At 51.5% G+C, this 22,445-nt stretch overlaps 1 protein-coding gene across 19 annotated transcripts in view; it reads left to right on the top strand.

Moving 5' to 3' along the window:
• The window catches only part of NLRC5 (NLR family CARD domain containing 5), a 95,248-nt gene extending 72,803 nt beyond the window's left edge, over positions 1 to 22,445 (top strand). For 9 of the 19 annotated variants that reach the window (XM_081514252.1, XM_081514246.1, XM_081514248.1 and 6 more), the window contains 23 exons: positions 1,306 to 1,392; positions 3,170 to 3,253; positions 4,073 to 4,162; positions 4,548 to 4,613; positions 6,581 to 6,664; positions 6,739 to 6,822; positions 9,318 to 9,404; positions 10,144 to 10,221; positions 11,015 to 11,098; positions 11,429 to 11,512; positions 13,033 to 13,116; positions 13,922 to 14,005; positions 14,637 to 14,720; positions 16,150 to 16,233; positions 16,621 to 16,704; positions 16,975 to 17,058; positions 17,200 to 17,277; positions 17,986 to 18,069; positions 18,157 to 18,228; positions 18,482 to 18,565; positions 19,984 to 20,067; positions 20,390 to 20,473; positions 21,419 to 22,445. In XM_081514252.1, coding sequence (XP_081370378.1) covers positions 1,306 to 1,392; positions 3,170 to 3,253; positions 4,073 to 4,162; positions 4,548 to 4,613; positions 6,581 to 6,664; positions 6,739 to 6,822; positions 9,318 to 9,404; positions 10,144 to 10,221; positions 11,015 to 11,098; positions 11,429 to 11,512; positions 13,033 to 13,116; positions 13,922 to 14,005; positions 14,637 to 14,720; positions 16,150 to 16,233; positions 16,621 to 16,704; positions 16,975 to 17,058; positions 17,200 to 17,277; positions 17,986 to 18,069; positions 18,157 to 18,228; positions 18,482 to 18,565; positions 19,984 to 20,067; positions 20,390 to 20,473; positions 21,419 to 21,533 — 1,933 coding nt within the window. In that variant the 3' untranslated portion in view covers positions 21,534 to 22,445. Of the gene's footprint in view, positions 1 to 1,282; positions 1,393 to 3,169; positions 3,254 to 4,072; positions 4,163 to 4,547; positions 4,614 to 6,580; positions 6,665 to 6,738; positions 6,823 to 9,317; positions 9,405 to 10,143; positions 10,222 to 11,014; positions 11,099 to 11,428; positions 11,513 to 13,032; positions 13,117 to 13,921; positions 14,006 to 14,636; positions 14,721 to 16,149; positions 16,234 to 16,620; positions 16,705 to 16,974; positions 17,059 to 17,199; positions 17,278 to 17,985; positions 18,070 to 18,156; positions 18,229 to 18,481; positions 18,566 to 19,983; positions 20,068 to 20,389; positions 20,474 to 21,418 lie in introns of all 19 variants that reach the window. The other 10 variants (XM_081514258.1, XM_081514255.1, XM_081514256.1 and 7 more) reach the window with 3 other exon arrangements.

The raw sequence follows: 22,445 nt of genomic DNA, 5'->3' as shown, positions 1-22,445 counted from the left end.
TCAGCATCAGTCCTTCCAGTGAATATTCAGAACTAACTTCCTTTAGGATGGACTGGTTGGATCTCCTTGCAGTCCAAGGGACTCTCAAGAGTCTTCTCCACCACAGTTCAAAAGCATCGATTCTTTTGTGCTCAGATTTCTTTATAGTCCAACTCTCACATCCATACATGACTACTGGCTCACTTTCATCAAATTCTTCCTTTTTCAATTCTGTGTTTGATTAAGGCCCTGGTGGCTCAGACAGTAAAGAATCTGCCTGCAATGCAGGAGATTCCTGGGTTAGATCCCTGGGGCAGGAAGATCCCCTGGAGAAGGGAATAGCTACTCGCTCCAGTATTCTTGCCTGGAGAATCCCATGGACAGAGGAGCCTGGAGGGCGACCGTCCATAGGGTCACAAAGAGTCAGACATGACTGAAGCAACAAGCACACACAAGGCCAAGAGGAAGTCTCAGTTGCCTCTTAGCGTGTCTGTAACACCTCTTCATGTCTGCTAAGCTCCCTTTTAAGTAGGAGAGCCCTCAGCAGGTGCCAATACCTGGCTTGAATTTAATGATGATATTTTGTCCTCATTTGCTCCATCCTTATCCTTACAGTCTGTTTGGGGCAGGAAATGCTAGATTTCCACTGGAGTAAGTGATACAGGGTTTTCTTTTCTGATAAGTACGTTAAATAAAAAGAATGAGCTGATTTAAAAATAAGAAATAAATAATAGTATAAGAAGGAATTTGGGACTGAAAAAAATGGAGAGTAACAATGATAAAAGTTTGAGTTACTGGTTTTAGGTACTTTATCATTCTAAGATTTTTTTTTAAGTTGCTGGCTGGCCATAAGCTATTCATTTACCTTGTTGTAGTGTGGTCTCTTTGTAGGCCTCTCAAAGACAGGCTTTACTATTACTTTGATTCCAGTATGAATAACCCTCCGCATAAGGAGACATCACCCTGGGTCTCCTCCACTCCACCCCCATGTCTGCTCATTAAAGTGACCCTAAGAGCTATAGTTCGCCTTGACTGAATCAGAATCACGCTGGAGAGCCTTGTTCCTAGAGCTGTTTGTTCAGCAGGTCTCGGTTATGTTCCCAGCATGTGCCTCTCACCACGCTCCCAAAGGGATGCTGTTGGGGCTGGTCGGGGACCCCACTTTGAGAACCACCCCCTCAAAGAGGAAACATAGGTGGGATCTGCTGGGTGGGGCAGGTGGTATGCATGGGTGCTGGATGTTTCTAGAGAGTCCAAGCTTGAGTGAAGCCCCGCTGGAGCTTCAAGGCCATACCCAGTTTAGGGACCCCATCTCCCTTCCTACAGCAGGTTTATTGACTGCAGCCTTCGCCAGGAGCACGTGGAACCTCTGTGCTGGTTGCTGAGCAAGTGTGAAGACCTCAACCAGCTGGAGTAAGTCGGAGCATGTCCTGCGTGGCACCTGAAGGGTGTGTGTGTGTGTTTGTGTGTACACACCCATGCATGCTCTCAGGACCACCTAACAGAGGAGAGGATGCCTGAGACTCAGTCACATCTATAAGGTTTCTCTGTCCCCATCTTATCCCTCCCATCCCCCACTGCCACCATGTAGAGCTAGTTCAGGGTGTACCCCTGATCCATTTAGGGGAGCCCTTTGCAAAGGACTGGGCCTCACTGGTGGCTCAGATGGTTAAGAATCCACCTACAATGCAAGAGACTTGGGTTTGATCCCTGGGTCTGGAAGATCCCCTAGAGAAGGGAATGGCCACCCACTCCAGTATTTTTGCCTGGAGAATCCCACGGACAGAGGAGCCTGGTGGGCTACAGTCCACGGGATCGCAAAGAGTCAAACACAACTGAGACTAACACTTCCAGTTACTTTCACTTCGCAAAGGGCCATAGGAGCCCCTTGGCCTCTTGTTATTCAAGGGATTGGGGCTCTGCTGCTGGTGGAGCCTGAAATGAAGGGTCCATTGACTTGCTGGGCAGGTGGTTAAGAATAGCCAATGCCTCTGCTTGGAGAGCGCCCAGAGCCAGCCAGTGTGGGGATGTGTGGACTCTCGGGCTGATGAGAAGTGGTATCAGTGTGGCCTGTCTTGGGTGCCCAAATAGTGCAGCCCTGCATGGGTAGGTAAAAAAGAGCTTCGAGCACTTTTTCTACTATTCTAAGTGCTTTACATATCCTTTTTATCCTCCTTCTCAACAACCCTGAGTATCATAGATGAGCGGACTGAGAGAGTTTAAAAATCTGCATTGTTACACACCTATTTCAATGAAGAGCCTTTGCTCAGAACTGTTAGAAGTTCAGCTTAGGACAAGCGGAACATACAGAGAACTGTCCACCAAAAAAAACCAAAAACAAAACACAATTTAAATTCCTTGTGGTGTGGCCAAGGAGAGAAACGTGGCTGATGAAAATCATGGATTTTAAAGCAAGATGAATAAGCAAAGATGTCTTTTGAGTTTTTCAGTTTTTTCATTCTAGAGGGAACTTTTTCATATTCTAAAAATTATTTCAGTAAGTGGCTTCCTGAGACAGACTTTTTCATTTTTAAAGTTTCTCAGGAAAAGATGGAAATAAATAAGCCTCAAAAGTCTCATCATCAGGGGCAAAATGAGTTCAAATTTGCAGGGTAAAAATCAGATATTCCCAGGCACACTGATTATTTTGTTCCTGAAACTGTAGCTAAAACCATAGGATGCTACAAATGAAGGGAAATAAAGTCTTCAAGTGCAGTTTCCGATATTGCATTCCCAAATTAAAAGAAGAAATATTTTGGGTAAATGCGTCCTCCAAACGTCTGTCTTTTTCCTGAATTTACTCTTGTTCAAAAATGACGGCTCCCAACAGGTAGAGGCCAAGTGCATAGTAAAAAGCTAATTGCTTTTTCTCTAATTCCTGAAAGCCTGCTGGAGTCCTGGGAGTGGTCACCAGATACTGAAGGGGAAGATGAGGACTGGTTAACTGTGGTGCTGGTGAGGGGATGGGGGTGATCGTGCTAGTGTTGATGGAGGTGACAGGGATGCAGACAGGGATGCTAAGTAGTAGTGATGGGATGGTGCTGGTGGTGATGATGGTGCTGTTGGAACAGAAGTTGTGCATAGTAGTGGAGGTGATGATGACAGTGCAGGGTGGGTAGAGTAGCAGTGATGCTCACTGAAGAGCAGGCACATCGGAGCACCAACCACCTCCTCCTTGTGCCTCTTGCAGCCTCTCAGCAAACCTGCTGGGTGATGATGGGCTCAGGTGCCTCCTGGAATGTCTCCCGCAGGTGCCCATCTCCGGTTCACTCAAGTAAGTGATGAGCAGCCCCAAGGACAACAAGCAGGAAGACTCCCCAGGGCCCAGAATGTTAGTGGGCTTCTTTTCAGGCATCCCTGAAGAACTCCAGGGGACAAGGGTTGGGGAGGGGGTGATTCTTACCTTGACCCACCCACCCACCTTGGGTCCTTTCCTCCTTCCTTCATTGCCCACTATTGGCAGAGCTCTCACCAGACACCTTCAAGAGACTGTGACTAAAGTTTGGTGGCCCAAGTTGACTCCAGGCAGGGAGCAACAGTTCATCCCCAATCAGCTGCAGAAATCTCAGTTGTCCTAGCTCTTGGTCCAGCCATCCTATCCCTGAAGCTCCTCTGACCAAATTTATGGGACACAGATTTGGAGATGTCGCCACAGCAGGGAGGGCCCCTGGGAAGTCATCTTCAGTCACTCAGTCTCCCCAGTGACCTGGGAGACTGACGTCCAGACCCAGGATACAGCTCGTTGCTAGGCAACTGAGCTTTGCTCTCTGGGCATCCCTGGCCCCCATGGAGCTGGAGCTGGCAGCCTGGCCTTATCACTGCCCTCACCCCTGGTCTCAGACCACAGGGGCAGCAGGCACAGTGGGGGCGACTCTCAAAGATTTCAGAGTATGCTGCCTGGCCTGCCAGGGTGGCGATAGTGCCCCTCTGGCTTCTCTCTGGACCTCAGTGTCTCCACCTGGAGGATGGACACTTGGACACTGAGGACTCCCCTCTGGGAGATGACAGCTGGAATGGAGGAGGTGAGGGGGCTGGGCAGGGCTCCACTGAGGTGCTGCCTCACCCCTCATGCTGAACCTCTTTTCTCTTCTAGTCTAAGCCACAACAGTATCTCTCAGGAAAGTGTCCTGTGCCTGGTGGAGGCTCTCCCCTCCTGCCCACGTGTCCGGGAGGCCTCAGTGAAGTAAGGAGACATTGGTGCCACTTGCTGATGGTGGGGAAGCAAGACTCACATGCTCAGTGGCCCTCTTTCTGTGTGACTTGGGGCAACCTCCAAGCCTCTCTGAGTCTCAGAGTTCACTGATCGTGGGATCACAGTTTCCATCCTCTGAGGCCCGTGTGCGCATGCATGGGGCCCAGGGAGGCCACTGGGTGGGGAACGCCAGGGTTAGCATCCTCGAAGGAGAAGGTGGGGGTCTCCTCTGGTCAGCAAGGGTCTCTCTGGTGGCTTCCACCCTCCGTGCCCCTATGGACCCAGCTCCAATCCCTCCCCGCACCCCCTGGCACCTGGGTCCTAGGGATGCTGGCACGGCTGGGCCTTCAGCTTCCATACACCCCTCTCTCTGCAGCCTGGGCGCCAAGCAGAGCTTCTGGATTCACTTCTCCCAACAGGAGGAGGCTGAGAAGACATTGAGGTAATTCGTGGTTTGGGGTGACGGAAAAGGCGGGGGAACCAGGGAGAGGAGGCTGACCCTGTGGTGGCCTCTGTGCCTCCTTCCTCCCGGGGTCCCCTCCTCCTTCACATACCCTGCCTGGAGCTACTGCTTGGGTTTGTCTCTCCCACATCTGCCCCCAGTCTCCCCACACCTTCAGCCCCTGGACCAGGCCTTCGAGTGGTGGTTGTGCTCCTTAGCCACAGCCTAACTTTGAGTCTGGAGGCTTCTGAGTTAAACAGTCAGACTCTGGAGCCGCTTGGGGTAGATCTCAGCAAAGAATCTACCTGCCAATGCAAAAGATGCAGATTTGATCCCTGGGTCAGGAAGATCCCCTGGAGAAGGGAGTGGCAACACCCTCCAGTGTTCTTGCCTGGAGAATCCCCGTGGACAAGGAGCCTGGCGGGCTACAGTCTATGGTGTCGCAGAGTCGGACGCGAGTTAGCGACTAACACTTTCACTTCTTCCGCTCTACCACTTAATAGCTGTGTGACCTTGAACCAGTGACTTGACCGCTCTGTGTTTCAATTCCTCACCTGTAAAATGAGAATAATAGTGAGACCTACCTTTTAGGGTTACTGTGAGGATTAAATGAGTAAACGTGTTTAAAGTGCCTGGAAAATACCTGCCTCATTTGAGTGCTGTATCAGTTATTTTTTATTTAATTCCCCCCAGTAGCCTCAGGCTATGTCTTTCTCAGCCTTGGGTGAGTTTCCCTACATGTTTTACTTCACCTGTGATCATGGCCTCTGAAATTGGTCCCCTGCCTCTGGCCAGGCCTCCTCCAATCCCCCCACAGCACCCAGAGGGACTTTCCCAGCATGCAAGTCTGACTGTGGTACTCCACTGCTCTGAGCCCTGTGGTAGCTCCCAAGTGCCCTGAGGATAAAGTTCGAATTCCTTAGCATGGTCTTGTCAGAGTCTGATCTGGTTGCCACCTCCTGCGGTGTTCTTCCTCACTTCTCCCACCCCCCTACACACACCACCCTCACACCAAGCATGTACACACCACACACACACACACACACGTATGCAGCATAATACATCACACACATGCACAAGCACGAGACATATCCCCTGTACACACCATACGTAACATACACACATCACACACACCACTCACACACCACATGTGTGCACACAGATTCAGCCACAAGGGATCTTTGTTCACCAAGCACGCACTGCCTGATGAAGCTTCCCTGCTTCTGGGCACTCAGCCTGGCGCTCTCTTCCCTGCCTTTTCTGAGATCACATTCTCTCGATGCTGTATGACCCAGCTCACACGCAGCCCTTCCTAGACGCCTCCGGTGGCCCCTGTCCTGTGAGAGGGAGCAGCCCTGTTGTGGTGCGCTGGGCTCTCTTCTCAGCCCATCTGTGAGACAGCGCTCCGGGGTCTGTCTGCCGGCCACATGGGCCGGCCCTGGGAGGACAGGGCCATAGCAAGAATCCCAGCCCCACCCCCACCCCCCGCACCCAAGGGAGCCTGGAGTAGGGTGGGCCTGGTGACTAGGGAAGTGGTGACAGGTTTAGGGTCTGGAGTCAGGCTGACTTGGATTGAAACCGAAATCTGCCGCTGCTTCTTTCCAGCTGTGCGTCCTTGGGGTTGGTCAGTCTCTCTGCCTGTAGGTGACGCCATTGGCGTTCAGTGAGATGCTGCACGTAAGGCAGGCATGTCTGCTTGCTCATGGGGTGCACCCAGAGGCTGGCCCAGGGCCGGCCTTAGAGTCAGGGCTCAGTGAGTGATGACTCTAGCACTTTCTTGGGAGGTCGTCTCTCCAAAGAGAAGCTCCCAGAGCACAGGTTGCATCTTGGGCCTTTTCTCAGGTCCTGGTCCAGGCCTTTGCACCCAGTGGGGGCTCCCCCATGGGTCCTGGGGGAGACTGGGGGATAGCAGTACTGTAGTCCTGACAAGCTTTGCCCAAGCTCTGCCCCTTGCCCTCTGCCCTCAGGCTGAGCGAGTGCCACTTCACGCCAGAGCACGTGCCCAGACTGGCTGCCAGCCTGAGCCAGGCCCTGCAGCTGATGGAGCTCACGTGAGTGACTGGGCCCAGCCCGTGGGGGCAGCTGAGGAGCGGGGGCTCCCTGCCAGAATGACCTCTGTCCACAGGTTGACCTGGTGTTTCCCGGGCCTGGAGCAGCTGACCGTCCTCCTGGGTCTGCTAACGTGGCCAACGGGGTTGCTCACTCTCAGGTACCACCTGCTGGTGACCCTGGGAGGGGGCTGTGGTAGGAATGGAGGGCAGAAGTGGGCTCTGAAAAAGGGTTTCCCCCAAGGTCATGGTCTTAGCCATTTCCTGCATCCAGAACCCTGCCATCTGGATGCAGAGCCCCCCCTACCCTACCCATTAGTCCCAGAAACCCCCTCAGGTGCAGAAAAGCTTCCCCACCCCCTGCCCAAGGTAGGACCTGTACTTGAGGACTTCAAAAAAACAGGAAACTTAAAAGGACACCCGGGGACTTCCCGTACTTCCTCTGCAGGGGGCACAGGTTTGATCCCTGGTTGGGGTACTAAGATCCCACATGTCCCACCACATGGCCATAAAAATAAAAGACACCCAGCCAAGGTCAGAAATAACATGTAACAAATATGTTCACTCTGATCTTTTGAAAACTTTCAGAAAAACAGAGACGATTCCAAAAAGTAGAAAAGCAGTTTTGAAAACTCCTCTTCTCATCACCTAGGTTTGACAGTTCGTGCTTTTCCATATTTGCTTTGTATTTTTTAGCTAAGATAGGTTATTGATCTCATAAACTAGCACACCGAAAGAGTTCACCGCAAGTCTTTAAAAAATAAGGACATTTTCTACATAACCACAGTTGGATTAGGACCCCCTACAAAAATGAGTAGCAAGTCCTTAGTGTCAGGTATTAGCCAGGCCAGTCTGAAATTTTCCACTGCCCCCATATGGGACAGCTGGCTCTTTGGATCCAGGACCCTGTCAAGGTCCACATTCTTGTGACAAAGAGGTGACAGCTCTTTGGACTTTTTTAATGGGTGACCTGTACTTGGGGACTTCAGAAAAAAAAGGAAACTTCGACACCCAGGCACTTCCCTGGTGGTCCAGTTTTGTTGAGAAAACCAGTCCCCTGGGCCACTTTCTGGCTCTGTCTGGCGCTTCCTTGTGAGGTCATTGAGTTTGTTCCTCTTAACCCCTGACTTTCCTAGAACTGGAAAGGCTCCGTGAGATTCAGTTACATATTTGTGTCCAAAAATACCTACGTGGTGGCCAAGGCTGTGCAGTTCTCAGCGCCGCCGGTGATGAGGCACATGACGTCTGGTTGTTCCCCAGCACAACATTTTTAAAAAATCCTGGTAGGATACACATAACAAAGTTTACCATCTTAACCATTCTTAAGTGTATCGTTCAGTAGTGTTAAGTCACATTCACATTGTGTAACCGAAACGCTTCACGGAAACTGAAACTCACTACCCATTAAGGCCCCCACCATGCCTCCTCCCCCAGCCCCTAGCAACCACCTTTCCACTCTCCGTCTCTGTGGATCCGACGACTCCTCTCCGTGCCTTAAACAAGTGGAATCATACGGTATTTGTCTTTTTGTGATAGGTCTGTTTCACTTAGCACAATATCCTCAGGGTTCATCTTTATTGTACCTTCTTCTAGAATCTCCTTTCTATTTAAGGCTGAATAATATTCCGTCATGTGTATAAGCCACATTTCCTTTAGCCATTCATCCACTGGTGGCCATTTGGGTTGCTTCCACCTTTTGGCTGTTGTGAATATGCTGCTCTGATGTATCTGTACACATATCTCTTTGTATCTCTGCTTTCAGTTCTTTGGGGTGTATACCAAGAAGCACCGGATCACCCCCAATAATATTTTTACTTAAAACTTGCCTTACTCTAAAAATAATCTGTACTCCTCATAGAAATTTGTGGAAAACCCAGAAGAACGTAAGAAAATAGTACTTTGAAAAAAAAATTCAACATAACTTTAAAAGCAGCAATATTTTAAACAGCTCTCTTTTTTTCCTGCTTCTAAATTAATGCATGCACATTGTAGAAAGTTCAGAAAATATTGACAACTACAAAAGAAAACCATCCAGGAGAATTCTGCAATTGATACCATCACCATTAAGATTTAATATATTTTTCTCATAGCTCTATCTCCCTCTTCCTCACCATATGTGTTTCTATATATGTTTTTCCTTTTTTGAAATACAAAATTAGGATCATGTTTTATATATAGTCTAATTTCCTTATCTTTGCAACGTGATGTTATATAGACTTTTTCTTAAACCTGAAAGTACTATTTAAAAAAAAAATTTCTCTTCTAATGGTTGGAACCAGGATGATGTTAATTTTTTGTTTTATGCTTCTGCCTAATTTTTAATTTTATTTTATTGTCATTCAGCAAACCCCAAAAAGCCTCTAGCCCCTCCCCCCCTTAGTACTCTCTTCCCCTCGCACACTAACCTTGGGGGGCCTTTGTCTACGTCCACCTCTGTGACTTCCTTGGTAATTTAGACGGTAAAGAATCTGCCTACAGTGCAGGAGACCTGGGTTCAATCCCTGGGTCGGGAAGATTCCCTGGAGAAGGGAATGGCAACCCACTCCAGTATTCTTGCCTGGAGAATCCCATGGACAGAGGAACCTGACAGGCTACAGTCCATGGGGTCGCAGAGTCAGACTTGACTGAGCAACTGTCACTGTCCCCTCTCTGACAGGGTGGAGGAGCCATGGGTGGGCAGAGCCGGGGTGCTCACACTACTGGGAGTCTGTGCCCAAGCCTCAGGCAACATCACTGAAATAAGGTAAGTCAAGGGAGGAGGCCCCTCAAATTCTTTTATCTTTTCATGACCACTGGGATCATCCCTTATGTAGCCATTTCTCTCTTGTCCTGTGGTGTCATAGCTGGGTCCCTGGTGAGTTCTCTGGGTCCCCAAGATGGCAGGAGCTCCTGGGACCTATGTGAGGGGCTACACATATTTGTTGGGCTTCCTAGATGGCTCAATGGTAAAGAATCTGCCTGCCAATGCAGGAGACTTGGTTTCAATCCCTGGGTTGAGAAGATCCCCTGGAGAAGGAAATGGCAACCCACTGGAGTACTCTTGCCTGGAGAATCCCATAGACAGGGGAACTTGGTGGGCTACAGTCCATGGGGTCACAAGAGAGTCAGACACAACTTAGCGACTAAACACCACCACCACACATACTTGTTGGGACTTGTGCAGTAGTTAGGCAGCGGTGCTGGAGAGAGGAAGGCAACCCCAGATCCAAGACAACGGGCTGTTAGGTTCCAGACAGACACTGCCAGGAGTCCATGCTGGTTGTCTGGAAGTGGCCCCTGGTGACAGCAACACACACCATGGCTCTATGGCCAGAGGTACCAGAATCCCATGGATTAGCCAAGAGCAAAGGCTTTGGTGTCCCGCTGACCTATGTCTGGATCCCCAGTGGGTCTGGGAGCTGTCAGCTGAGCGGCCCAGTCCCAGCACAGCCTACAGGGGAAGCTCCTGTGGGCCTCACGCTGGCCACCTCTTCCCTCCTCAGCATCTCCGAGACCCAGCAACAGCTCTGTATCCAGCTGGAATTTCCCCATCAGGAGAACCCAGAAGCCATGGCCCTCAGGTGGGACCCAGTACCTGGGACCCCAAGAAAGAGGTTGAATGGTGATGGGGAGGGAGAAGAGGGGTAATGCTGCTTTTGACCAATATTTCTCATGCCCCTACTCAGAATCCTTTGATGCCCAAAGTCTCTCCATGGCCTATGAGACCTGGCCTAACCTGCCTCTCCGTGCAGTCCATCTCCATCCCAAACCCCGGTCTTAGCTCCAGTTATCCCCACTAGCTTTCAGTCCTCAAACACCACCTTTCTCCCTTTGAAGTCAGGGCCTTTGCAAAGGCTGTTCCCTGGCTCAGCATGTTCTCTCCTCTCTTTCCTTCTTCATCCTTCTTCACCTGGCTAACTCAATCCCATCCTTCAGGTTTCAGTTTGAATGCCGCCATCGCAGGGAGGTCACTGCAACCACCCAGTCAAGTCCTCCCTTTATCCACTCTCATAGATGCCTGGGCTCACAGCTCCTCCGATCCATATAGCACGTTTATGGAAACTAAAATGTCACCACTTTGGGGTGAATGCAGCCCTGCCTGTGTACACTGTGAGGCATAGACCATACCTGGATCTCAGCCCTGACTCACTTCCTTGGTTGGATCCCCTCGTGCAGTGAACAACCTGCACAGCCATACCAGGCCCCTCATGCGGACCTCTCCTTCATAGTACTTCCCATGATCAATTGGTAAATTATGGGACTTTATTGATTAGCATTTATTTACACCTTCAGACACACTCTTTGCAGGCAGGGACTGAATCCTCAATACTGACCCAGGTGTTTACAGACTGCTGCTTCCCTCTCCACCTCCAGGCTGGCTCACTATGACCTGGGAACCCACCAAAACCTCCTTGCCAGGCAGCTGATGGAGACATGTGCCCGACTGCGGCAGCTCAGGTCAGTACCCTGAAACACTGAGGCCCTGAGTTCTCTGATCGACCCCAGTGCCTGCTTCAGGCCATAGGTGAGAGGCGGGCCAGGGCAGGATGGGGATGAACAGAGCCTGGGGCCATGCTAACCTCAGCATTCTTGCTTCTCTCATTGGGCCAGTGGGGGAGAGCCCCAGGGTAGGGGAGAGCCCCAGGGTGGCAGAGGGGAGTCCGGTCCCATTGGGAGCTCCTTGGTGGGGCCTTTCTCCTCTCTTGGCCTCCCCGTCTCTTATGTGATGGTTGATCCCTGAAGTGTGTTCAGCCTGAAATCCTCTGGAATATGCTTGGACCTTTTCAGCTTGTCCCAGGTGAACCTCTGCGATGCCAGCTCTCTGCTGCTGCAAAGCCTCCTGCTGTCCCTCTCTGAGCTGAAGAACTTCCGGTATGTGGACAAGACTTTCATTCAGGAACACCTCTTTCATCCTCCCCCAACCCCGGGCTCAAAGGAGCTCCGTGTCCCCCTCCCGTGGACTGGGACTACACACAGCGCTGGAGATAATTCCCAGGTGCATGGTCATCGACATGGCCATGTGGCAAGGAGGAGTCCCTTGTCAGTGCTCTTTCTTTTTCTATTCTTCATTATTTCAAAATAATTGCAAACTCATAAAAAATTTGCAAGAAGACTGAGAAGAAGCTCCGTAGGCCATTTTCCCAACTTCACCCTTCGTCATTATTTTTTCACATTTGCTCTTTTCTTCCCTCCCTCCTTCCTCACCCCTCCCCTCTCTCCTCCCTGCCCCCACTTCCTTTTTCTGAACCAGTTGAAAGTAAGTTGGATAATCATGCCCCTTGACCCCTAATATTTCAGGGAATTTCCTAAGAACAAGAACATTCTCTCCCCTGATCCAGTAAAAGTGTGAAATTCAGGCAATTGAACATTGATACCCTACTATTACCTAAACTACAGTTTATATTCCAATTTTGCCAATTTGTCCCAGTATTGTTTACTGCATTTTTTTTTTCCCAGTCCCGATTCCATCCAGGATCACACACTGTTTAGTTGTCATCTCTCTTTAGTCTCCTTCAATTTGGAATGTGTCCTCAGCCCTTTTTTTGTGTTTAATGATACTTTCATGATGTTTCCATGCCAGTTACTAATGTTTTGTATCAGAATGCCCTTGTGCTTGGGTTTCTCTGCTGTTTCCTCCTGCTTCAGTTCCTGCATCTGGGGCAGAAATATCACAGAGATGCTGCTGTGTTCTTCTCAGGAACACACCATGTGCGCCTGCTTGTCTCCTTACCGGTGATGTTAACTGTGATCGCCTGGTTAAGGCGGGGTGTCTGCCAGGTTTCTTCACTCGCAAAGCTACTGTTTTTCCCTTTGCGATTAACCAATTATCTGGTAGGAAGATACCTGAAGACAGTGTAAATATCTGGTTCTCCTTCAAACTTTCACTCACAAATTTTGGCAACCATTGATCATTCCTGCCTGAGTCAAATATCAGTATGATGGTCGCAAAATGGAGCTTTTCTAACTGTCACTTCTCTTTTAAACCAACTGCATCAGGGGAAATTCTCCTTTCAGTGCCACTATACCTTTAAACACCCTCTCCAGTACTTGCTATGCTTTTTTGTTGTTTAAATAAAGATGCATGGCTCATGGGAAATGAGGGTAACTAGCTAGATTTTACAAGCGATGCCTGATTATGGCAGACATTGTGAAGTTGCTACCTGAATGACTATGGTTTGAAGAACTATTCAGCTCATCTTTGTTCCTGCCTCCAACCTGTATTTTGACTTAATAATTGCCTGATGGGAGAGATTTATGAAGGGAAGATGGGTCCCCTCCCACTGCCCCAGGAACCACTCCCCACTCCCACCTCCCTGCCCTCTGCCACCATCATCCAGAGCTCCCAAGACCCAGGGCTCCTCCCTGACCCGCTGCCTTTTGACCTCCACCAGGCTGACCTCCAGCTGTGTGAGCTCCGAGGGGCTAGTCCACCTGACATCTGGTCTGAGCCATTGTCACCTTCTGGAGGAGCTGGAGTGAGTCACGGATTGGAAGGGTCTGGGAACCCAGCTGAGGGAAGGGGTGGAGAGGACAGTTGGGCCTTTGCTAAAGTGGGTGGTGGGACTTCAGACTATTACTTTTCTCCCTGATGAAGCTCAGCAACTCTGAGTGTGGTTTAGGGAGGGCTGAGCACTGGCTTCTTGGTCCCGACTTTTATCATTCACTCAGAGTGACCTTGAGCAAGTAACTGTGCCTCTTTAGACTTGGACTAGACTTAGACTGAAGAAGGAAATGGCAACCCACTCCAGTACTCTTGCCTGAAAAATTCCATGGACAGAGGAGACTGGTGGGCTACAGTCCATAGGGTCGCAAAGAGTCAGACACGACTAAGCAACTTTACACACACTCAGACTTAGACTAGAGTAGATCTGCAGCCTCATCTGTAAACTGGGGCTCATCACCTTTCTCTGTCTAGAGTGCTGTTGGGTACAGAGAGAGCTAAGGGGCAGAAGGGGTCATTGAATATGTGTGTGTGTGCGTGTCCTTTGTCCCTGGCTTCCTCTGGTTGGATGGAAGTTGGACAGCCAATCATCCAAGGCATCTTTTCTCAGTTGGGTCAGCTATGACTACAATGCGCCCCTCCTTGGGGACCCCTGAGCCTGACCCTTGGGGCCAGGAATGCCCCCATGGAGCCTGGATAGGAGGCGTGGTCTGGGACTTGCAGACCCAGAGTTAGTCTCCTAGGGGTGACTCAGAGGGTGAGGGGGGCTGATGAGACAGCTCAGCTCCAGGGGCTGGGCAGGCTTTTCTAACCCTTACCTCATGCTTGGTCCCCTCCAGCTTGTCTAACAATCAACTTGGTGAGGAGGGCACCAACGTGTTGTTGGGGATCCTTGAGGGCAAGTGCAGGCTGAAGAGGCTTGAGTAAGTGGCGGTGGCTAATGGGGGTGGGGGCGGGGGTATTGGGAGCATGCCTCAAACTGTTGTCTCTTGTAAACACGACTGTCACTGTCCTCAATGGACCCAGGTGAGCTGAATGCCCTCCCTTTTCACTTCCTTACCTGGCTGTTGAGTGTTAACCAAAATGTTTGCTCATAAGAAACAGAACACTCACTCAAAGCAACCCAACCCAGAACTGTATTAACTCATGTCATGGAATATGACAAGGCAACTGACTTCAGGCTTGGCTGGATCCAGGTTCTGTATTTATTCCTCTTTTTCTTTCTTTCTCTCTCTCCCCAACTTGACTTCATCCTCGAGATGATTGTGTGTCATATCATCTGTACTTGGCCCTTAGTATGTGCTCGATATGTGGTCGCTATGATTACCAATCAGTAGTCTGTGTCCAGTGTGATTTAGAGCATAGAACTGCTGCCTGGATGTCCTTAATTGTACAGAGAATTTGAATTTCCCAGTGCAGTTTTGTTTGTACAGTTATTTTTTAAGTACTATGTGGCTGTCTTGGAGATCACTGGTCACTGCTGAGCACTCGGAGTCCATGTTGGGGACCCAAGCCCAGCCATGCTGAGTTCTCCTGTGACCTCCTCTCCTCCAGTCTCAGCCACCTCCCACTGGGCGGCTCCACCCTGGCTGTGCTCACTCAAAGACTAGGCCGCATGACACTCCTGCAGAGCCTCCGGTGAGTGACCCCATGGGAGTGAGTGGGGGGCATACTTCCCAGCTTTGCTGGGACCACCCGTCCAGGGAAGCCCTGGGGCACCTTCCTGAGAACCTTCATGGCTCCTGTCCTCGGGACATTCCTGTACCCTCCCAGGTCAGTGTCACAGCCTTTCACTACCCAGGTGGCTCAGTGGGTAAAGAATCTGCCTGCAATGCAGGAGACGTGGGTTCCCTGGGTTGGGAATTTCCCCTGGAGGAGGAAATGGCAACCCACTCCAGTACTCTCACCTGGAGAATCCCATGGACAGAGGAGCCTGGTGGGTGACAGCCCACGGGGTTGTGAAGAGTTGGACCTGACTCAGCGACTGAGCACACACACCCAGCTTCCTCCTAGAAAATGACCGGAAGGGGCTAGGCCCAAGTCTTAGGACAGCCCTCCACGTGCACAAATTCATCCTGTGTTCTTGTTCTGGTTTCTGATTCATGATGTGGGTGGCCTAGATTCTGCATTTCAAGCTCCCAGGGGATGCCCATTTTGGGGGCCCCAGACCCCACTTTGAGTAGCAACAGTCTAGCCTCAGAGCTGATGACCTTGATATTCTACCCTTGTGCCCCTGGCCACTTTGATAAACAAATAGCCCATGTTCTTTTCCTGTAATCTTTCAAAACAGGAAATATTGTGACTCTAAACAAACCCAAGCAGGGTAAAGCATGTAGGATATGAGCTCAGAGAGTTTTGGGGACCAGGTCATTTCACTCTAAGTTAATTCACCTAAAGGAGGCTCCCTAAAAGTTAATTTGCAGAACAAAAGACAGCAAAACAACCCTCAGACTAATACTTTGCGTCAGCTGTTTCGTTTGGTTCCCCACTGTACCTACCCCCCCATCTTCCCTCCCCCACCCCCCACCCCCATCCCCTGCTACTCAACAGAGGCAGGGTGTGGTCAGGTGCAGAAAAGACCATAAATTGACTGGGTTTAAGGAAGAGCCCACTATTTGTATAGATTAGAGCAGGGTGAGTTGTGAGAGACTCTCACCTGGAAAATTCCATGGCCAGAGGAGCCTGGTGGGTGATAGCCCATGGGGTTGCGAAATTGACATTTAGCCAGGCTGGCCTGAAGATCTCCCACTTAGGGGCTGAGGCGAAGCCTGGCCAAACCAAAAAACGTGGCTACTGTTCCAGGCCAATGGCTCTGAGCTTCCATTTCCACCTTGCCTGCGAGTCCCTGGGAGTCTTTGGCCCATCACAGCTCCTCCCTGGGCCTCTGATTTCTCATCTGGATATTGGGTACAGTCTGCCCTCCTTGCCCATTCCCATCCCCTGAAAGTTTTGTGACTGGTATATGAGTTCCTGGGCGTGTAAAGGCTTTGCAAACTGTAAAATACTTAGCACAGCACTTGCAAATGCCTTTACTCCACACTAAGGCTTCTTGGCCCTCCTTCTCCAGTCTGAGCAGAAGCAACATCGATGACGTCAGCTGCTGCCACCTTTTGAAGGCTCTCAGAGCTTCCACCAGCTTGGAGGAGCTGGAGTGAGTTGCCTGTCCTTCCCCCAGACCCAAGACAACTTTGGCAGGGGAAGGTGACAAAAGCAAGGGACTCCTTGAGAACACTCTTCACTTCTTAGTCTTGTCCCCTTCACCTACTTCTATACTGCATAACCCCAGACCCAGGATCTTGGGAGACCCAAAGATAGATATGAGGATATTGATTGCAGCGAGAAGGATATAGGTCAGACACCAGGGGGATCATCCTAAACAGAAGACAAGAGTTTGGAATCCTCACCCAACACAGGGTGAGGGGACTTACCAGTGTGGCTGATAAGCCCTTCTCTAGGCTCCAGCCTCCTCTTCTGGGATGGAGACAAGAAGTGTCAGGCAGGCTGACACTTCTGGTTCTCCTGCTGTTCTCTTCACAAGCTTGAGCCACAACCAGATCGGAGACACCGGTGCCCAGGACTTAGCTGCTGTCCTGCTGGGGCTCCCTGAGCTCAGGAAGATAGAGTGAGTGGCCAGCCCTCCCAACAGGGGCCCTCGGCAACCATGCTATGGTCTGGGGAGACTGTGGCTTCCTCCCCTAACCCTGGTGTTCAGGCAGTGGAGCTGGTTACCTCCTGGCACTGCTGATTTGGGGACCTTAAGCCAGCCCAGCCCCTGCTCCTCTCTGGGTCTCTCTGCCTCATCAGTGGGTGGTTGGGGTGCTGTGGGTGGTGGGGGGCCCAGGAGATGTGGTGGGGTGAGGGAGTCGAGAGTCTGACATCTGCCCCTCTTCAGCCTCTCAGCGAATGGCATCGGCCCAGCAGGGGGAACGCGGTTGGCAGAATCTCTCATCCTTTGCAGGCACCTCGAGGAGCTGATGTGAGTGTCTGCCCAGGTGGGCTACCCTCTGCCCTCTGTGTCCTTGTGGCCCACCTGGCGCTTGGGTCCCCCACGAGGCACAGGGCAGGAGTCTGGAGCGGGCCAGCCTGGTGCTCAATTTCATCCCCTCTCTTTTTCCAGGCTTGGCTGCAATGCCCTGGGAGACTGCACAGCCCTGGGTCTGGCCAAGGGGCTGCCCCGGCACCTGAGGGTCCTGCAGTGAGTGGCCCCCTGTCCGTGGTGTGTGCAGGGTTAGCAGGAAGGGCCCCTCCCCCAGGAGTACTAGGGGATCAAGGCCCCATCGCTGAGCACCCCTGCCGTAGGGAAAACTGGGATGTGTCCTGCGGCTGGCTGCCCTACCTCTGGGGCAGGGAAATCAGGGGACCCGGCCTAGTCTGGGCTCAGCCACCTGCCCCTTGGCCAAGCCCCTGCTCTTTCTGAGTCTCAGTTTCCTTGTCTGTAAAAGAAGTACAAGGATCCCAGCTTGGTGTACCCTGTGAGCCAATCTCCGAGGGTGAAGGAGGAAGTGCCAGCAAAGGGCTATGCAGGAGAAAAGCACCCTGCAGCATGGCCTTGGCTCTGTACAGTTTATGTCCAGGGTCTCAGCAGAGCCCTGTGAGGCGGTGATTTCTACCGGCTCCATTTTCCGGCAAGGGAACTAAAGCCAGGAGAAGTGTGGAAAGCTTACCCTATTAATACATGGAGGAGCCAGGCCTTGAACTTGGGATCTCAGATCCCAAAGCCAGGGCCCCTTGATACCCACCCATGTTCGGGGGCGGGGGGGGGCGCATTTGGGGCAGCAGTTACCCAGAGAGGGTCTAAGGTCTGGCAGTGCAGCCTGAGACAGGCTGAGGCTGGGGGGATCTAGCCCCCCCCAATCCCCATACCTGCTCCTCCAGGCTGCCCTCACCCCTTCCTTTTCCCTAGCCTGCCATCCAGCCATCTGAGCCCAGAGGGGGTGCTGAGTCTGGGCCAGGCCCTGGACGGATGCCCACACATAGAAGAGATCAGGTGGGTAGGGGCCCTGGAACCTGGGCGGGGGGACAGGCCGGGGAGGGTCTGGGGCTTCCTCTCACGGCTGTCTCCCCTGCCCTGCAGCTTGGCAGAGAACAGCCTGGCTGGAGGGGTCCCGCGTTTCCATCAGGGGCTCCCACTCCTCCGGCAGCTTGAGTAAGTAGCCTGCTCTGACCAGCTGGGGTGCTGTGGCAGGCAGCCCTTCTTTGGCTGAGCTTGACACCTGGGAAGGCTTTCAAAGTGACAGAGGCCTCAGGTATGGGGGGAGACTGGGACAAAAAAAGGGGGTCACTTTCTTAAGACTCCCAGCATGTCCCAGCCCCTGGTTACTCCGCTCCCTCCTGCTCTGATTGCAGGCTGGGGCACCCCTGACTCAGACACCTCCATCCCATCCCCTTCTTCTCTCCAGCCTGGTGTCGTGTGAGATTGACAACCAGACTGCCAAGCCCCTCACCGCCAGCTTCTTGCTCTGTCCGGCCCTGGAAGAAATCACGTGAGTGCTTGGGGAGCTAGCCCGGAGCTGGGAAGAGCGGCCACCTGGGGGCCCGGTTCCTTCCTCCCTGGAGACCTTCCCATCTTACATGGGGAAGGTCATTCTTGCTCAAAATCTCTCAGAGAACGCTTGAGCTGCCAGTGTTGTTGGTCTAAGCCAACAAAGGTCCCCAACCTTTTTGGCACCTGGGACCAATTTTGTGGAAGACAAGTTTTCCATGGACTGTGGGGGTTGGTGGGGGATGGTTTCAGGATGATTCAAGCACATTACATGTATTGTACACTTTGTTTCTATTATGACATCAGCTCCATCTCATATCATCAGGCATCAGATCCCAAAGCCTGGGATCCCTGCTCTAAGCCATTCAGCCTCTTCCCGTTTCCCTAGCTATGGAGGGTAGGAGGGGAGGTAGACCAGATGGAGATGAGCTAGATGGTCAGGACCATTGCCCGTGACGGGCCTTTTGGGAGGCATCTGGATGGACCACCCCACCTGGTTGACGGAGCCTTGATTTTCAGACCACCTGTTGGTAGTGAAGAGTGGCTGAAACCAGCAGGCCCCCTGACCTTCCCCCGGACTGTATCCACCTCTCCCTTGGCAATCAGAGGTGCTTGGACCTTGGGGCCTGACAGTATTGCCTCAGGGATAAACTGGACTGCCAGGACCAACCTGGACCCCTGAGCATGGCAGAAGAAAATGCGATTTCCTTAAGTACAGGATACATATGATTTTCTAAGATTTTAGGTTTGCATCCTAAAGATTTTGATTCTTCTCATTACTTTATACACCAAAGAGAAAGTCTCGGATCAGTGCTAACTCACCCAACACGGGTGATTCTCCCTTTTTAGCCAGCAGGGGGCAGACCATGGGGTCAGCACTTTAGGAAGGACACAGGTTCCAGTTAGGAGTGAAGGCCATTGTTTGCCCTGTTGTTATCCTTGTAACTACTTTCTATTTAGGGTCCCCAACACAGGCTTCTCATTCGTAGTAGTGATAAATGTTTCTGAAGATGAATTTCTTAAAGTAAATAAAAGAGGGGCTAGAGGACCGATTTAAAGAAAAATGTGAAACAAATAATAATACAGGCAGTGGTGCATGGATGTGGCAAAGTCAGGAGGGAGGCACGTGCATGGTGGAAGTTTAGATCCTGATGTTTCCACAGTCACGTGTCCTGAGCTCTCAGGACAGCCAGCTCCTAAGCTGTCTGGGTTCCTATGGGATGACCAGCTCAGGGATGGGGTTGGGGGAGTAGGGAAGGGCCTGCTGTGCCTGGTGAAGTCTTCAGGGAGGGCACACAAGACCCCATCAGGCACCTCTCTTGTACCTGCACAGCACCCCCCAGCCCTCCCCACTTGCCACCTTGTCTCTCCCTCACTGCTCTCCTGCCACTGACTTTGGGACCCCTCCCTACTCTGCAGGCTGTCCTGGAATCTGCTCGGGGATGAGGCAGCTGCTGAACTGGCCTGGGTCCTGCCACAGATGGGCCGGCTGAAGAGAGTGGAGTATGATGGGCACATCTGGGGAAGCCAGAAGGGAGTGGGAGGACCAAAGGGGGCCCTGTGTCCTGGGGAAAGCCAGGAGGCCACTGGGTCAGGCCCTTGCCTTCAGGAAGCCCTCCTGGACTTCCCCACTTTATCCATTAGCTCTTCTGGGTCCTAGTCTTCAGCCTTCCCACTGGACTGTTGAATGTTGAGTTCTCTAAGCAGATATGTGGGGAGCCTGTGTCCCCCAGCCTTGTCCCAGGGAAGAGACATAGGGAAGCCCCCTAGGCTACCCCCTCCCCATCTCATGGCAATCTCTTTCCCTTTGTTGTCCATCCGGAAGCCTGGAGAAGAATCGGATCACAGCTTATGGAGCCAGGCTCCTGGCTGAAGGGCTGGCACAGGGATCTGGCATCCAAGTCATTCGGTAACAGGGCTTGTGGGGGCAGGGATGGTGGGGGTGGGGTGAGCACACCAGCCCTGCAATGTAAGAGGACTTCCTGTAGGAGGAGGCAGGACCTGGGTTGGGGATTATCAAAGGAGACTTGGACCCACTCATCAGGGATTTGGCAGCAAGCAGACCTGGATCAAATCCCAGCTCTGTCAGTTACCAACTGTGCAATTTCACATCAACAACTCAACCTCTTTGAATCTCAGTTTCCTCATTTGTAAAATGGCAATAGTGATAGTATCTACCTCAGAGAGCTGCTCTGCAGACTAAATGATTAGATAAAGCCCCAAACACAATGCCAGGCACATAGTAAGCACATAAAATGGTAGCTGTAATCAGGGCCAGTAGTATAGGTTATGCACTGCACCAGGGCACAGCATCTAGGGGACACCATTCACATAGTAGATGTATTACATTTCTAGTGGTAGTGAAGTGTCTCTCCCTATAAAGTTCAATATATTACGACAGTTTCAGACAATGGAAGTGGTGTAATAAAGAAGGGGAGCTTTTTTCTTATTTATGCAACGTGTCACATGAACACAGCTCTGGGGAAGAGGCTAGCTTCTGGGGAAGAAAGTGGAGGGGACTTCCCTGGTAGTCCAGTAGTTACAGCTCCATGCTTCCACTTCAGGGGGCACAGGTTCAATCCCTGGCCCAGGAACTAAGATCCTGCATGCTGCAAAGTGCAGCCAAAAAAAAAAAAAAAGATGGAGTGGAAGAAGTCAGGGTGAGCGTGGAGGATACCATCTCCTGAAGGCAGCCATGCTGGCCTTCCACCTGCTCTTGCCTGCCAGATAACTCTGAGAGCAGCTCTTCCCCTTTGGGGCCTCGGTTTCCCCATCTGTAGGTAGGACAGAGGGCAGAGACAAGATGGTAAGTGAGCAGCGCCCAGTGCTAAGTGTCTGTCTCTGTGCCCTGCAGCCTCTGGAATAACCCCATTCCCCCAGACATGGCCCAGCATCTGCAGAGCCAGGAGCCCAGGCTGGACTTTGCTTTCTTCGACAACCAGCCACAAGTCATCCCTCGGGGTACCTGATGGTGCCCTCAAGCCCCTTTGAATCCAGCCAAGTGATGCCAATTTCCATCCACGAGGATAGAGGGCTCATGAAAAGAGCTGGCTGTCCCTGGACCAAGAGGAAGAAACATGCTTTTCCTGCAACACTCTTCAGGGAGGACATTTTTGGTGACAAAGAGCGGAGTATGACTACCCTACATGCCGTGGGACATGCATGACCAGTCGGGAACATGAAGCACAATGAGCATGTCATGATGTAGTGTGTGATGTGGACGGTCATACATGGCAACATTCCATGTGACATTGCATGATACCTGCAATTTGGCCTGTGGGTCAATGGCATGGGTCCCAGCACCACATGTGATGGGTGGTGCATATATGAGACATGACGAATGTCCAGTTCTTGTGCCATATGACTGGCCAAATTCCCTTAGGCTGGTCCAAGATCTAATTTATTACTTTTTAAAACCAAATCTCTATTTATAAATTGCATTTCCAGAGCAGCTAAACGTCTTCTGCCCAGAATGGGCTGGGGAGAGTGTCCAAGCACTGACAAGCCAGGGATTTAGCCATGAGGCTTCTGAATGAGTGTCTTCCTGCCTCAAGTCTCAGTTTTCCCACCTGTAAACTGGATCACCCCCTCTCCCTTAATTTCCAAGGACTTTGGGCCCAGCTCCAGGTCAAGCGACCATGACCTTGGACGGGCCCAGTCTGTGTGGTGTAAGGGACAAAGCTAGGCCTAAGGGTGCAGGGGGAAAGGACTGTCAAGACAGTCAGGAAAGACCACTGGATCCAGCCACTACCTCAGCACAACCTGAACAAGCACCCAGGGGCTGCATGTTACACTGTGTCCTCGTTACTTCCAAAAGGGGCCAAGGGTGGTCCTGCTACACTGTAAGCCTAGTTTGACCAATAAATGTGGGTGATCTTCCA

The sequence above is a fragment of the Giraffa tippelskirchi genome, chromosome 7 (genome assembly GCF_054371585.1).
Source record: "Giraffa tippelskirchi isolate mGirTip1 chromosome 7, T2T-mGirTip1v1.2.pri, whole genome shotgun sequence".
Lineage (NCBI taxonomy): Eukaryota > Metazoa > Chordata > Mammalia > Artiodactyla > Giraffidae > Giraffa > Giraffa tippelskirchi.
Note: the sequence above shows the minus strand (reverse complement) of the source record. Positions and strands in the feature narration are given on the sequence as shown.